The 16,222-nt window shown below is 39.8% G+C and overlaps 1 protein-coding gene across 10 annotated transcripts in view; it reads left to right on the top strand.

Annotated features, from left to right (window-relative positions):
- Positions 1-16,222, top strand: part of Tmcc1 (transmembrane and coiled coil domains 1) — a 174,911-nt gene that overhangs the window by 107,733 nt on the left and 50,956 nt on the right. Inside the window, exon 1 of one of the 10 annotated variants that reach the window (XM_006506312.3) lies at positions 2,315-3,504. The exons of 8 other annotated variants lie outside the window; for them this stretch is intronic. In XM_006506312.3, the coding sequence (XP_006506375.1) occupies positions 3,481-3,504 (24 nt within the window). In that variant the 5' untranslated portion in view covers positions 2,315-3,480. Of the gene's footprint in view, positions 1-2,314; positions 3,505-3,638; positions 12,778-16,222 lie in introns of those variants that run through there. One more of the 10 variants, XM_006506311.4, reaches the window with a different exon arrangement.

The following is a 16,222-nucleotide window of genomic DNA, read 5'->3' as shown; positions in this document are numbered from 1 at the left end:
ACTTCATGTTGCACAGGAGTCTACATATTTTCAAAAATAAGTTTTAAGACTACATATCTATTGAATCTTCTCCAGGATACCTTTTTTTCTATCTCTCAGCTGAGGCAGGGATATGGGTGGAGGGCTAAAACCCTGAGGATCCAAAGTGTCTGGCAACGTTACCCTAGGGGACTGCACACCACAGCTGTAGATGAGCACATTTCCCATCGGCATTTGCTCTGAGCACAGGGTTCTTGTAGAAACAACTAGACTAAAGAAGTCAGAGCTGCTTTTAGCAGAGGTTGAGCTTCAGGGCTATCTATGCTGAGGCACTGCCCCCCAGTCTTCTGACTATGGACTTGAAAGAGAGCCTGCCGAGTGGGTGATGGATATGACGGCGAGGTGCTTTGTAATCTCTTCATACAAGCCAAAGAGAAGAGTGAGTTTCCAAACATGAATACATGTGGAAAGCTGTAAGAACATACTCTTCTGTTGTGTTTGTCTGGATTTTGTGCTCTTAAATCAGAAAATCTATTATATTGGATGGACACATGGAATCTTCATGTCATTCAACACATAACATGTACTATTTTCTGAGAAATTGCATTCTCTTTGTTACATCATAGAGATAAAGTTGTTTCACTTTCTGAAATGTGAATTTTACTTTCTGTGAGTAATAATTCTTGCTGTGCTCTAAAATTTTAGCAAAATGGGCTTTCTACAATGAAAAACCTAGATTTTGAATTCCTTCTTTGTCTCCTGTCACCTGTTATCCTAAGCACATTTCTTGTCCTCAAAGCTTTATCTTTGAGTTGAGGATTTTGGTGCTAATCATGACCTAGGCCTGTTAGGACAATTGTGTTCACTGTATATAAAACCCATGGAGTAGAATCCAGGGACTTATATGAAACTACACCCCTAACCCATAGAACTCTATATGGAGATGTGTGTTGTTATTGCACACTCACGTCTATTTTCTGTAGAAAATTGTAAAGATAAATGTGTTCTTTCAACTTAAAACTACTTGATGTTCTAAAAACTCTGTGACAAGCCATCCTCTTTGTCACTGGTTCCATGTGTTCCTTTGACTTAGCAAAGCTGTTAGACCTCACAGTATTATTAAAAATACAGGATGAAGATGTAGGGCTCCTACGTCTTACAACATGTAAACATTCATTTTGTGCCTAATATGGTACATGGAATAGTATTAGTGAAAATGAATCTGTGTAAAAACTTGGATTTTTGTTTTGGAGTTTATTGTTAATACTATTATTGCTGCTGCTGCTATTGTTAAGTTGGTTTTTGGTTTTTGAAATAAGATTCCATGTAAAGCATGCTAGCCTCACTCTAGTTGGAGTGGACCTTGAATTCATGATCATTTTGCCTCTGTGTCCTGAGTGCTGAAATTACTGGTTTGTACCACCAGACCCAGAAAACTTGAATAATGACTTTTTAAAATTATTTTAAAATCCTTATTCTTTGATGTCTTTGGAGTTTAAGAGTCCTTTCACTGTGGACAGTTTCATTAAGAATCATGCCTTTGGAAAACATGTGCAGCTTGGCAAATGAAACTATCAAAATGCAAAGGAAGGCTTTGATTTTATATGAGAGGTTTTCTTTTTTATCTCAAATTATAAGATAGACAGGAGGGTATGGGTGTTACATGATGATCTTAAAGGTTATGAACTGAACCCACAAATGCCTCTCAACCACGTTTAATTATTTGTTTTTAGAGATATGAGTGAAGATTTTCTTTAAATGTGGTGTTAGGTAGGAGGCAAACAAGAACTAGGCATGCACTAGGTAAGCGCACTGCCTCAGAGTCACTTTCCTAGCCCGAGATGGTTTTTTCTTGTCAGAAAAGAGTATTTTATAGACAGGTTAAACAATTTTATATGCCAACTATAATATGCATGCATCCCTGATCTGCTACATATAATAGAGAGGTAAACTATTTTTAAGGTGAATATTACTACTACTATTACTATTATTATTATTATTATTATTATTATTATTATTATTATATAACTGTAGAGGTAGGGGTGTGTGCATGTTGAAGTGCAGGAACAAAAATAGCCATCTCTCTAGCACCAAGAGGTGACTCTTATGAGAGACTCAGTTCCTATCAAGAATCTCTGTCTCCCAGTAGTAGGTATTTTGTTATTCACTTAAAAAGAGGAGGCCAGGTATGGTGGCACATGCCTTTAAACCCAGAAGAGGCAGATGGATTTCTCTGAGCTATAGGCCAACATGGCCTAATAAGTTCTAGGCCAGCCAGGAGTACATAGTCAGACCTTATTTCAAAAATAAAAAAAAGAGAAGAAGAGAATTTCCACAAAGGGAACTAACTCAGAGACTTCCTAAGGGCTGTGGCAGTTGGGCTTTGAAGATCACAGTGGCCTTGGATGTGTAGATGCAAAAGGTACCACGTGAACATTACAGTGGTGAAATAATCCAGTTGTGTTGAGCTGTTGTCACGGTGTGGTTCTGATAACAATGAAAGTAGGGCAGTTACCCCTCCAGTAGGATATATAAGTTAAGATGAAGCATCTTCCTTGGGAATTGGTTAATCAGCTGAGATAGGCCACAGTAGGGGAGTATGAAAAGCAGTTAAATAGCATGTTAAAGTTGAGCAAGTAAGTCTAAGTCACTCTCTCTAAGTCTTAATTTTTTTCATCTTCAAAAATGAAGCCAATAAATGTGGATGTGGGATGGCACATGCCTGGAATCCCAGCACCCAGGAGACTGAGATAGGAGGACAGAAAGTTCAAAGCCGGTTTGGCCTTAAGAGCTTAGCATATAAGTGGTCACAATTCTTTTGGTGGTTATGGTAATAATAGTACTTGTTTTTAACTTTAAGTCAACATTTTATGTTAGGCACTGGGAAATGGTATGCCTACATGACAAGCTCTAGATTGATCTATCTTCCCTTGCTTTCTACACTATTTTATATAAGGGACTTAAACATTTGCAGATTTTGAAGTTCAGGGAAAATGGATATAGCCTCTGGTCCTCCTTGAATACTGAAGGCTGACTCTGTTAAATGTACTGGTGATAACACGAGCTGATAGTATATGTGTCTCTGTTCTTCAAGGGATGCAGGATCCTTATAAAGAAACCTGTGATTAACTGTTCTGAAAGTTGTACATGTGGAGTAGAAATACAGTACTAATCCAGTTCTGCCTGATGTCTTTATTGCCAGCATGACTGTAGCTGGAAAGATAATAGATTCTGGGAGGAATAGGATGAAAGATTAAGATTATTAGATATCTAAGAGCTTAAGGTACCTTTCCAAAAGGGTGGTGAATTCTAAGGTTGGTGATCTCAGTGGTAAGGTGGAGCAGTGCCCTGTGTTCACAAGATCAAAGGTGCCCTATGTGATTAATCTGTGAGGCCCAGAAGAGCTGAGCTTGGAAGCACAGTCACATAGAGCTTATCCAGTTGCCTTTCTGGAAACTCTGCATTTCTTTAAGTCAAAGGAAAGGCAGGATCAGTGAGGTGATGAAGTCACAGTGGGCAGAAGAGGTAAGTACTGAAAGCTGAGGAGCAAAGCTTGGGGGACGACAGACTTGGCTTTGAAATATGAAGAGGTCATTTCTTAGAAGTCTCCTATTTAAATTGAACATTTATTTTTGTCTATGTAGTAAGTATCATTCTGTACCAAAATTCTGTATCTTTCAATATGTCAGAGTTATTTTAAAATTTTTGTGTCTCATTTCCTTATATCCTGATATGAGGATGTAAAGTCACTTTAATAGGCATCAGTAATATCTCACAGATGCAGAATCTTGAATAAGTTAAAATTAAGTTAAGATTGTAGACCAGTATGTTACACACAAGAACAGAGAGATTCCATGAATGAGGGTGTGACAGATTTGTCTTTGCTGTTTCTTGGTAACCTCATCACTTTCTATGTCTTTACAAAACTAACTCTTCCAGCTCAGAAAAGCTTTTTCTTTTTCTCTATAGTCATTTTTCAGGTGTTGCTTGATTTTTCTGTTTTCTGAAGTTTTGTTTTCTGAACTTCTTTAGAGTTTTGTTGTTTTTGTGTTTTGTTTTGTGTTTTGTTTTGCTTGCCTAATTCTGGGTCACCAGAAATTGGTTGGAAGAATAGTGCTTCTTGTTATGTGCCGTGTGGCAGGAGTAGACTATTGTCACCTTTTGTTTGATTTGAGTACTTGCAATTTGTCATGATGGGTCATGTCAGTGGGTGGCTGGTTCCCTGGCAGTACAAGCATTTGGCAGCTGCTTCCTCACATCTCAGCTAACCAAGAAGCTAAGACAGACCTGATTGATGGTCAAACTCATTTAAGCCTTTCTCAACCTTCCTGTGGTTAGTTCTCTAAGCATCTTTTTAGTACTTTGTAATGAAGCTCTGATCTTTGAGCAGTCACTGTAGTCGGAAAGTAAATTTTTTCAGCATTCCTGCTTTTAAGGTTTTGGTGTTGGGAATCTAACCTAGGACCTCATTCATACTAGGCAAATGCTTTACTACTAAACCAACATTCTTGATTTTTATTTAACACAAAACTTAAATACTCGTGGGTACTTGGAATAAACTATGTTAATGATCATTGCATACTACTTCTTCCAATAGTTGAGAGCTCCTGGGAGCTGGGCAACATTGTCTGGGAATATAAACTAAACAGATACACCAGAAAAAGAGTTCTTAAAGAAAGACCATATCCACTTTTATTCCTTCATCTGTCCTGTGCTGTTTCTCTTTTGACACCAAGTGCAAAGGTTAAGCTTTGTCGCTGTACTGCATCCACTGCTGCTGACTTGAAGTTATTAGGTGGCGGAACTGCTGCTCTTTGATGAAGTTTACCTCTCAGAGATACTGACATGTTCACTGGCACAGAGATGCCCAGGACTTTGAACACTAATTCTGATCACCTTTCAGTTTCTTCATGAAACGTTCCATGAATGGACTAAAAGAGTAGATCTGAGATAAAAGAATGGAGTAGGAAAGGTAACTGGTATATAATTGAGCTTGTTGTCAACGTGAGGCATTTGAATCACGTGAAGACCAAGTAAAGAAGTTTGGAAATCACGGACTTTGCTTTTACTTTTATTCTACTCAGCTTCCCAGAAGTAGCAGGACTGAGTATGCATACATACATACACACACACACACACACACACACACACACACACACACACACACACACGACATTTGATCTTAAAAAGGCATTAGTTGAGACAAAGCAAATAATTGCTCATTTTGTGTACATTTGCATGTAAATAATTCTTTATCTGAGGTCCCACTCCTGTTTAAGTAGTGTTTAGGATCAAGGTATCTGAAATTGCAGAATGGTTTTCTAAATCTTTTCTTTGAATAGCTCATCAACACAGCAATGGGCCTGTTATGTGATGGGAAACTAAAATGTGGAGAGGTGGGGGTGATTCCTTAGCTGTTACTACATAATTCCTTCCTGGTGCCCCCAATGAATTCAACTTTGTGTTGACCATCTTCTGTTAAAAACCCAGATTAAACTCTGACATTTGAAACCAGTATGCAAAGAGGTATATGAGCTGTCTGTCACTTAGACTGTTTCCCAGTATCAAGGAAGATTACCAAAAAGCTGCAAGCTTTGGCTGGTTCCTGTATTGAATATAAGATTCTAGCTACTGGGGCTGGAGGGATGGCTCAGCCGTTAAACACTAGGCTCACAACGAAAAATATAAGAATCTAGCCACTGAACCCTGATTGTACAGCAAGCCCTTGCTTTACTTTATAGACATAAATAAGAATGACGCATGAAGGATGCCTTCCTACCTTTCATAAAATCATTGTTAATTTTTCTTATATATTTATCTACATATATATTCCTTGCTTCATTTAAGTTCCTGATGAATTCGCTAACACTTTTTTTTAACAGCTAACAAAAAATTAGAGTGAGAACTGGTGTTGCCAGAAAAAAAATCCAAAGCGCTCAAATGTGTTTACTTTAGTTTATATCAGTCTGTAGTTCAATTATCTTTCTTCTCTCCTTCAACCCCCCCCCCCCATATACCCCCACAGAGCTGAGGACAAAACTTAGGGCCTTGCGCTGCAAGCACTCTACCACTAAGATAAATCCCCAACCCCTACCTTTCTTCTTATTCCCCTTTATATTTTGTTCTTGAATCATATTTCTTACTGAGCTTTTAAATGCACATAAACTTGTTTTTGTTTTGTTTGAAAGAGCCTTTCACCAGGTAGTGGGAGCACACTCCTTTGATCCCAGCACTTGGGAGGCAGAGGCAGGTGAATTTCTGAGTTCGAGGCCAGCCTGGTCTACAGAGTGAGCTCCAGGACAGCTAGGGCTACACAGAGAAACCCTGTCTCAAAAAAAAGAAAAGAAAAAGAGTCTTTGTAATCCAGGCTAACCTCAGATGTGTAATGACCTTTCCACCTACCAAGTGTTGTAGCTACTAGCCTGTGGTACCATCACACATAAACTTTGTAACTTATCTTAAAATCATTTTTTGGAAATAAAGTAAGATGTGAATTAATAATTCACCAGTTATTACAACAGAATTAAAAAATAACATGCAACAAAATTATATAATATACAAAAGCTGAGTCAGGATTTCTAGTCCTGAAATACATGAGCAGAGATGTACTTTTTGAAACACAGCTTTAGAATTAAGGAACCAACTGTGAAGGTCAAAACTCCTGGCTCTAAAGAAAAAAAATGAAGGCCTGAAGATTATCAGTTTTTTCTCCTGCCCTGAATAGTATGAGACATATACTAATTGGCTCCAAGCCTTTGAAACAGTGGACTGTTGTCATTGGTCACTGAGACCACACATCTCATATAGATGTTTTTAGTCTGTTCAATGAAACCAATTTCTATTCAGCTGTCATCACTGCTTGGCTTTTGGAGACAGAATCTTGCTATGTAGCTGGGGCTGGTCTCAGACTTTCAAATGCTAGGATTACAGGTGTGTGCCACCACCAATCTCCAGGGTTTTTTGCTTTTGCGTGTGTGTTTTTGGTTTTTTTCTTTGTTTGTGGTACTAGGTCTTGTATATGTACCATGCTAGGCAAACAATCACTGGATTGCATCCTCAGCTCTCATGTCTATATTTATAAATATTCTGGACTGTGTAATTTATACCCAGGGATTCAGTTTTGGAGTCCAAGATCAAGGTACAAGCAGATTAATTTTTGTGGATGGCCTGTTGTTCCCTTTTGGATGGTGCTTTCTTGTTGTATCCTCATGTGGTAGAAGAGACAAGGGAGTTGCAAGAAGTCTTTCATAAGGGCACTGATTCTGTTTCTGAAGGTGATTAAGAAGTCACTTGACAAGATGGGGGGGGGGGCTGATCACCAGCATTTGAGCTGTGGGCACCGAGATCCATAGGTTTAGCAGTATGTGTGCATATTCTTGACTAAGGCAGGGTCAGAATATTGGGGCTGTTGATGTGCTTTTGCTCTGCTGGGAATTCAACCCAGGGCCTTGCACATGCCAAACAGGTACTGAGCCACTCCACTGGGTGCGAGCAGCATAACTGGCATATAAACTGTGTAGGTTTTCCTTTCTGTTTCTTGTGGTATAAATATTTTAAGCATAAAAATAAAGAGAATAACATAACAAACACCTAATAACAGTGGCCAAGCTTTTTACAGTATTTGCTTGATGTAGAATTTACTTTTATGTACTACTCCTTGATCTTTAGAGGCAGTTTTCTAAGATTTTTTCATCAGTACACATTTGTCTATGTATTACTTAAATTGAGAAGCACCCAGGAGATTAGTAAAGTACACCTCTAGGTGTGTCTACAAGTGTTGCTAAAGGATTGAGGAAGGCAGAGGGTGTCACACTCTTACTGTGCCTTTTATTTCATCTCCGCTTGAGGCCCAGATGAAATAAAAGGCAAGGAGGAAGGAGCTCAACTACAGGCTTCCCTCTGCTTCCCAGCCTCCAGGACAGCTCTGTCCCCACCCCAGCTGATAGCTGACATTTCAGGAAATGTGAGCTTGTGAGCCCGACCGTCACAGGGCTAGGTGGTTCAGCCTTGTGCTTAGGCTGGGACATAAGATATGGCTTGTTACCCTAGTGCTTAGGCTGGGATGTAAGATAGGTCTTGTTACCCCTTTGCTGTGTCTTCCCCTCCAGCAGGTGGCTGAGCTGAATGCAATTGTAGCACAGTGGTATAAGCATAGAAGTTATGATTAAATAGCAGGTAAAAGGGGTTTTGTTGTTGTTTCTGGTTTTTGTAATATCATACTTGTATTGGACACATCACATGAAGAAGCTGGTAGGATTGACTGAACATTGCTCTAGGTGAGTCAGGGAATGAAGTGCGTTGACTAAAGGACTATACATTTCTGTAATGTTTTGTTCTTAGGATGCATGAAATTTTTTTCTTCAGTAATAATCTAACCTTAGCTTATTATGAGTCATTTTACTTTGTAGACTTTTTTATCCTTTGATAATAACACTTAAAACCCACATACATGCTAAGAGTGGTGGCTCACCACCTTTAATCCCAGCACTCTGGAGGCAGAGGCAGGAGAGTCTAAATTCAGCCTGGTCTACATAGTCAGCTCTAGGATAGCCAGTACTATGTAGAAACTCTGTGTGTGTGTGTGTGTGTGTGTGTGTGTGTGTGTGTGTGTGTGTGTGTGTGTGTGTAGAGGAAAAGAAAAGAAAGTAAACATTTTACAGGTGTTTAAAAATATTTTCTTTATATGCTAAGTTTAGAAGCTTTTTTTCTATGCAGTTTTTTTTCCTTTTTAAATTTTTCTTTCTTTTGTTATTTGTTCTTATTTTGTTAACAGCTTAAGGATGGAGTGGGCTGGACCAGATGGTTCATCAGGTTATCAAAGGCCATCAGTCATGGGCAATCTGAATTCAAGGTGGAAGGAGAAATTAGAATCCTGCTAGTTGTGCTCTAATCTCCACAAGAGTACCATGGTTTCCCCTAGCCCATGTAACCCCTGTAAATAAGCAAAAACCAACACAGTCTATCAGGGTCAGTTCCACATCCTATCCTAGAAGTCAAGCAAAGGTGAACTGCACTAATGGATTTCCTCTTACCTTCTATGGTAACAGTGTCTTCTAGATTCTGCCTGATGTATATTTAAAAACAAAAAGCTAGGTCTACAGAACAGGACATGCTATGAACACAGGAACCACAGCACACTGCTTACCAAGTGCTCTATACATCATTGCATTGTATGTCTTTTGTTTTGTTGGTTGGTTTTGTTTTTGTTGTTGTGGCTGTTTAGTTTTTTTAAACAGGATCTTACTATGTAGCCCTGACTGTCCTACCACTTACTATGTAGACCAAACTGGTGTTTGGTCACATTCAGAAATCTGTCTGCCTTTACCTCCACCTCCTAAGTGCTGGAATTAAGGGTCATGCTCAACATTTTTGTTTGGTTTTGCACACTTTTGATTGTCTTTGTACTGCTTAGGATAGAACTCATGGTTTGCTAGGTAAGCATCATTGAGTCACATCTTTAATCCTTTTTTTTTTAAAGACAGAATCTCTAACACCTACCATAAAACAACTATTTGAAAACTCTGAAAGGTATGCTGTAAAGGTAATTTCTTTTCACAGAAATAATGCTTCAGAATCCAGTCTAGGCTAACAAGCACATGAGACAAGAAGTATACTTGGTTTTATTCTAATACAGGTGGAGACTGTGTCTTTTCCCTGTTGTCTGGAGTATGGCCTTATAGTCTTGAAATTCGCTAGTTTTAAAAGAATTAATGAGCCGGGCAGTGGTGGCGCACGCCTTTAATCCCAGCACTTGGGAAACAGAGGCATGCAGATCTCTATGAAGTGGAGGACAGTCAGGACTTCATAGTAAGACTCTGTCTGAGAGGGGGAGGGGTGGGAAGGGAAGGGGAGAGAAGGGGAGAGAGAGAGAGAGAGAGAGAGAGAGAGAGAGAGAGAGAGAGAGAGAGAGAGAGATGAAATTACAAGGTGGTGGAGGGATTATTAGTCCTTAGTAGGCAGGCCACCTTTGATGGGGGAGGGTAATTTTTTACAGAATTAGGACTTTATTTATTGTCCTTCCATATCTTCAAGATTTTTCCACAACCCATAATTGGACCTCACTGTGAGTAGAGAAAATCCCAAGAAAAGCCCTGAGTTCAAACTGAAGGAAATGGAAAAAGCAGTATAATACTCAGAAAAAAGCACAGAAAGGCCTTGTTTTTCTTTTTTCTGTTTCTTTCCTCTCATGCTAAAAAACTCAAACAGTTCTATAGTAACGATAGACTGAAGTATAGCAGGAATCTGGGGGTGGAAACCATTCTCTCTGATCAGTGGAAAGGGGTCCCAAGAGGTTGAAATGAACCCTGTTTGCTTTCTCCACTGAGCTGCTTGCCTCCAAACAGTCACTCTTTAGAAATTATGTGGCTGAGAGAAGGGTGTTCTCAACCTTCTGACTGGATAAGGAGGACCCCATTTGCCCAGAAAGTAGTGAGGAGAGTACATTTACGGGAGTTGGAAAGTAACTCCTTAAATGTTTTCACTAACCATTCAACTTGCCTATGTGCCCACATTCATGCTATTCATGCACAATTTGGCCCCAAACAGGCTTTGAGAAGCAAAGTGTGGCTTAGACCATGGCTAGGTACCAGACTAGTGATAGGGCTTGGTGCACAAGTGGAGCAAATCTGCTTAACATTGCAAAGACTTTGACACTTAGTTCAGGTTGGAACATAGTCTACAGAAGGCTGGCTGGAAAATCTAAACTGAGGACAGCTGGGTTGTCTCCACTGAGATAACAGTGTTATTCTTTATATGTACTTATCATTGCCTGGATTTTTACAACAGTAATCTCAGTATCTAGAACACAGTACAAAGTGGACAGACATATGAAATAGTAATAAAGTCACCAGTTCACAAGGAGTAAGAAAAAGACCAAGATAACACTGACATTAACACCAAATGTCTTAACAATACCAGAGCTGTAGAACTATGAAAGAAAGCCAATCATTCCACAGATTAATAACACAGATGACTGGTCTTAGTGATTTATAGAACCCAGTAGGCAGGAAGGAAAGAAAGATCCAGAAGAGCTGAGCATCTGCTCTGCACTAGATTTTAGAACGTGTGAAACAACAGAATATGTGCTACTTTGAATGTCTGTAAAACGTTCATCCAGATGGGCCCTGCCTGTCATGGGTCACAACACTAAAAGTTTTAAAAGTGATTTAAAATCTATTCTTCAAGTAAAACAAATTAGGGGATAAATTGACCTTAAAAATCATAAGTCGTGTCAAAATTAGGTAGAAAACCAGACATGGCAGTGAACCCCTTCAATCCCAACATTTGAGAGGCAGATGGAGTGAATTGCTGTGAGTTCAAGGCTAGCCTGGTTTATATAGTGAGTTCCAGGATAACCAGGGCTACATGATAAGACCCTGTATTTAAAACATAATAATAATAAGGTAGATGCAGGGCTAAGGACATGGCTCAGTCTGTAAACCCTTCCCGAGAACAAGCTCAAGGATGTCCAGAACCCATATAAAAACCAGGGCAGTGGCACATTTGTAACCTCAGTGCTAGGGGGGAAGAGACAAGGATTCCTGGTGTTTGCTGGTCAGCCAATCTAACTTAAATCTGTGAGTTCCCAGTTTGGTGAAAGACACTAAAAGGTGGAGAACATTTGAGGAAGGTAACCAATGTCATTGACCTCTAACCTACACATTGACCTCTAACCTACACACACACACACACACACACACACACACACACACACACACACACGTATGCATAAATTTCTAATGTCCAAAAAGAAATGGGCTGTCACCACACTTCCCATGATATAGCAAGATTGTGAAAGGAACCAGGAGGAACCAGGAGGAACCCTGTATTCATAGTCTCCATAGACTCACCAAAAATAAAGTAGATAAGTTTTTTGTTTGAGACATTCTCATGTACACGAGGCTGATCTAAAATTCCATATGTAGCCAAGGGATGACCTTGAATTTCTGATCCTCTTGCCTCCGCTCCAGCGTTGGGATTAGAGGGTTACACCGCTATGCCTATTTATACTGTGCTGGGACTGATCCCAGAGTCATGTGAGTTCTAGGTGAGCACTCTCCCAGCTAAGCCATAGCTTCACCCACACACTCACATAACATTTTTGGTGAACTAAGAAATGGTATATGTGAAGTTGGGCAGATGTGAAAAGTGAAGTTATTAGGCATACCTTCAGTCCCACTGTGTGTGTGTGTGTGTGTGTGTGTGTGTGTGTGTGTGTGTGTGTATGTGTGTGTCCCCATTACCAAAGGCATATTTTCTGAATGTTCAACCTGCTCTGTATTAAAATGGCAGAGAGGGTTTGAAACTCCTCAGGTAGGTCACAGGGTCTAGAAACAGGAGGCTTCCAACCTCCTGTCCAGTCAGATTCAGGATGTTTGTGATATCAGTTGAATGAATCAATGGCTTCTTCAGATTCCTCACTTCCTTTTTAAAGAGAACTTTTTTCCTATCTTTTACTAGTGTGAGCTGTTTATGATCGGTGTTGAAGGTGTTTTTTATGTCATTGCTTAATTGGACTGGAGATAATCTCATGTGACAGCATGGAGCTCTTGTTTTGGAGTTGCCATTACTTTCTAGAACAGCCATTCTGTATAGCTGCCAACATGCCCTGGGTACTCTTGCTTCATATTGCAGTGATACTGCTTTGTCAGGGTAGAATTCAGCCTCACAGGGCTAGAGTCAGTCTGCTGACCTCATGCCACAGTACAGCATGTTCAAACCTGGGAGAAACCCAGGGGTTACTCGGCATATTCTTCCTCCTTCCTTACAAGCATGGAACCGTCACTGTCCTCGGAAACCGTATGTTGTATATGTGTGTGTATCTGTCTCTTTATAAATCTCCTCATTACTGTAGTTATACAGCTTTAAGTGGGGGGCTGGTTGCGGACACAGGAAACTGACCGAGCTGCTAGAACTTAGCACTTCTCAACAGCAAAGCTCAGCCAGGGCATGTGCTATTTTTAGACAGTGAATTTGAGATAATAGAGAATCCTGTTATGTTTTCTGTTTGTTTCACTCATAGCTATTCGGACTGAGTGCGAGGGGGTTTGTGTGGCTATGTAAGTCATGATTGGATCATACTAAAGTATCCAACACTCGGGTATGGGAGCCTGTTTCCATGCCGAATAGACGTTGTTTGGGGTGTTTCAGGGTAAAAAGTTACCAGAAAATAAGCATTCCCTTCAGTGAACAAAAGAGTTTCATTTGCCTTGACGGATTGGGAAAGGCTTGGGTTAAATGTGAAGATGCCAGGCATGCATAACAAATAGGAATTTGAGTTAAAGCCAGTTTGAAATATTTCTCACGTTCTTCTTTTAATAAAAGGATTCTTATCACTGAGCTACTTGTTTTCAGAGCTTTTCCTGTGACACAATGGTTTCCTGAATTATGAATTATGTACACCTCTGTTAATTTTCATCTTTTGATCAACACCACAGGACTGTGTAATGAACTAAACAGGAAGATGATCCAGCTTTATGCAACATCCCCCTATGTTCACATTTCATATTTAGTTCTGAATAGAAACTAGGCCATTAGATTGAATTTACTATGGGTCGATTTTATAAACACTACATAATACTTTATAGAACATGATTTTTTTTTTTAAAGCAAAACCAGTTCTTTAGAGGGACACACACACACAGTCTAAAATTAATACTGTTTGCTGGTGAGCAGTTGGACTTAAGCTCCAAACAGATTTTTTACTCTGGAGTTTGATACTTTAAATGCTGGCTTTATTAGCAGATTTGTGCCTGTGATCTGTACTCTCTTTTTCTGTTTGTTCTAATTCTTGAATCCTAAAACCTTGGCAGATCTTGTGTTTGTTCTGAAGTTATAAAAGGTCAGTTTGTTTATCAGTGTTTTATTAAGAATGCTAATACATGAGCGGGAGAGATGGCACAGTAGTAAGAGTGCTTACTCTTCCAAAGGACCCAAGTTTGGTTCTGAGCACTTACAGCAAGTGAATCTCAACTGCCTGTAACTCCAGAACTGGAGAACCTGGCACCTCTGGCCACGGTGGAAGTTGGGACTCTTATTTACAAACACATAATTAAAAATTATAAATCTGTAAGAAAGAAAAAAAGAATGGTAGTGCAGGATGAGCTGGGTGATATGAAGGAAAGTATTCATAGAAGTGCCTTAAGAGAGAGGGAGACACCATCAGTTGCATCTTATACGCCATCAGTGCCAATGTGGGGCAGAGACATGAGACAGAATTGAAACACTTCAGTTGCCTTTACCTAGTACTTCCATTAACTCCTAATGTAGAGATCTTTCTAGACCTGGGGTGACCTAACAGAATTTAGCTCAGTTATAGATACTTGCATTGCATGCAGAAGCCCTAGGTCCAGTTCTCAGTATCCCCTACATACACACAATTTTCTGAAACATAATGTACCTGAGTTTCTTAGATTAGACTATATCCTTAGTTCACTATCATGTCTCTTACTCAACCTAATAATCTACTCTGGTCACTAAAGTGATCTCATTGAAACAAAAATGTAAATATTCAGCAATGAGATACCTGCTTCCAGCATCTCAGCTTCCTGACAGGACTAAAGACATCTAGAGGCTGTAAACTGAGATCTGAATTCCTTTCTACACTACAGAATTAACAATTCGGAGAAAAAATTCACAAAATGAAAGTGTAGCTGACTGTAGGAAACCAGTGTGGAATTTGAAGAAAGGGGAACTCTAGTAGTCAATGTCTCCAGAGGTCGGTCCATTCTAAAGATTTCTGCCCATTTCCTTTCTCAGTAACCCTGCAATGGCCACACCTTTAGGTATTATTGTTAAAGCCACATGTATAATACAGACATTTTAGACAATTCCTTGACTGTATCAAATGAGCTTTTTCTACAGATGCTCAAATATTTATTGTGGCAACTTAGAACAAGTTAGCCACATACAATCGCTGTACTTAAGTATATTTTAAAGTTTAAAGTACAGTGTACTTTAAACCTAAGTTTTATATCTAGTAAGCTGTTACTTTAAGTGGTTGGGTTTTTATGATATAAGATTTCTCTCACAGTCAGACCTCTGACACGTGGAGGCTAAAGGTCACCTTCAGGTGCTCTTCTTTAGGAGCTGTCTACCTTGTCTCTTTACAGTAGGGTCTCTTCCATGAACCTTGAGTTTACCATGTAAGATAGGCTGGCTGACCAGCAAGCTCCAGAGTTTGGCCTGCTCCTGTCTCCCTAGCACTAGGATTCTATGTGTCCTCGTGCCTGGCTTTTTTATGTGTATGGGAATCAAACCCAGAACCTCAGTCTGTGCAACAAAAGCAAGACTTTACTGACTGAGCGAGCCTTCTCCTCAGCTCCTTAACTTTCCTTATTAACATAAAACCAGGGGGCTGGAGAGATGGCTCAGCAGTTAAGAGCACTGACTGCTCTTCCAAAGGTCTTGAGTTCAAATCCCAGCAACCACATGGTGGCTCACAACCATCTGTAATGAGATCTGACTCCTTCTTCTGGTGTGTCTGAAGACAGCTACAGTGTAGTTACATATGTATAACAATAAATAAATCTTTAAAAAGAAAAAAATGTAAAACCAGGTCAGAAGATTGGAGAAACAAAAGAGGATAGAGGTTTTTTCCTAAACCAATGTCTCCTTTGTGCTCAGAAGAGGGTATCACATCCCTTGCTCCTCTGCAAGAGCAGCCACTGTTAACCATTATCAACCAGAGTTGAGCTCTCTGTCCATCCCCCAGGGATGGTTCTTAATGAAATTGCCCAATACCTGTTTATCTCGTGATTGTCCCTTGTGGGAGCAGTGGTAAATTGTTTGTGTTACTTGTTTTCTTGTTATTCTCCATTGAATTAATTATATTCCAGATTACTTCTGTGTTTTGGGGCTAAATGGAGGAAAGAGGAGATAGGATTTACAACTAAGAACAGCTTTTGACATTTGCAATGAGGAGATCTGAAGAGCTACTGAACTACTTTGAAGTGTAAAAACTGGATTAGAATCCTACAGATACCTCTGTGGCCATGTGGTCAGGGTTCAGTCTGAACAGAAGCATTTTTCTCAAGACAGGGTTTCTCTGTGTAGCCCTGGCTGTCCTGGAACTCACTTTGTAGACCAGGCTGGCCTGGAACTCAGAAATCCGCCTGCCTCTGCCTCCCGAGTGCTGGGATTAAAGGTGTGCGCCACCACCACCTGGCTGTGCCTGCACTTTTATTTCTTATTATGAAATAAGATTCACTAGAAAAGTCCTAAGGATCTTCCAATTTAGGGTACT

Source organism: Mus musculus, chromosome 6, assembly GCF_000001635.26.
Source record: "Mus musculus strain C57BL/6J chromosome 6, GRCm38.p6 C57BL/6J".
NCBI classification, from domain to species: domain Eukaryota; kingdom Metazoa; phylum Chordata; class Mammalia; order Rodentia; family Muridae; genus Mus; species Mus musculus.
Note: the sequence above shows the minus strand (reverse complement) of the source record. Positions and strands in the feature narration are given on the sequence as shown.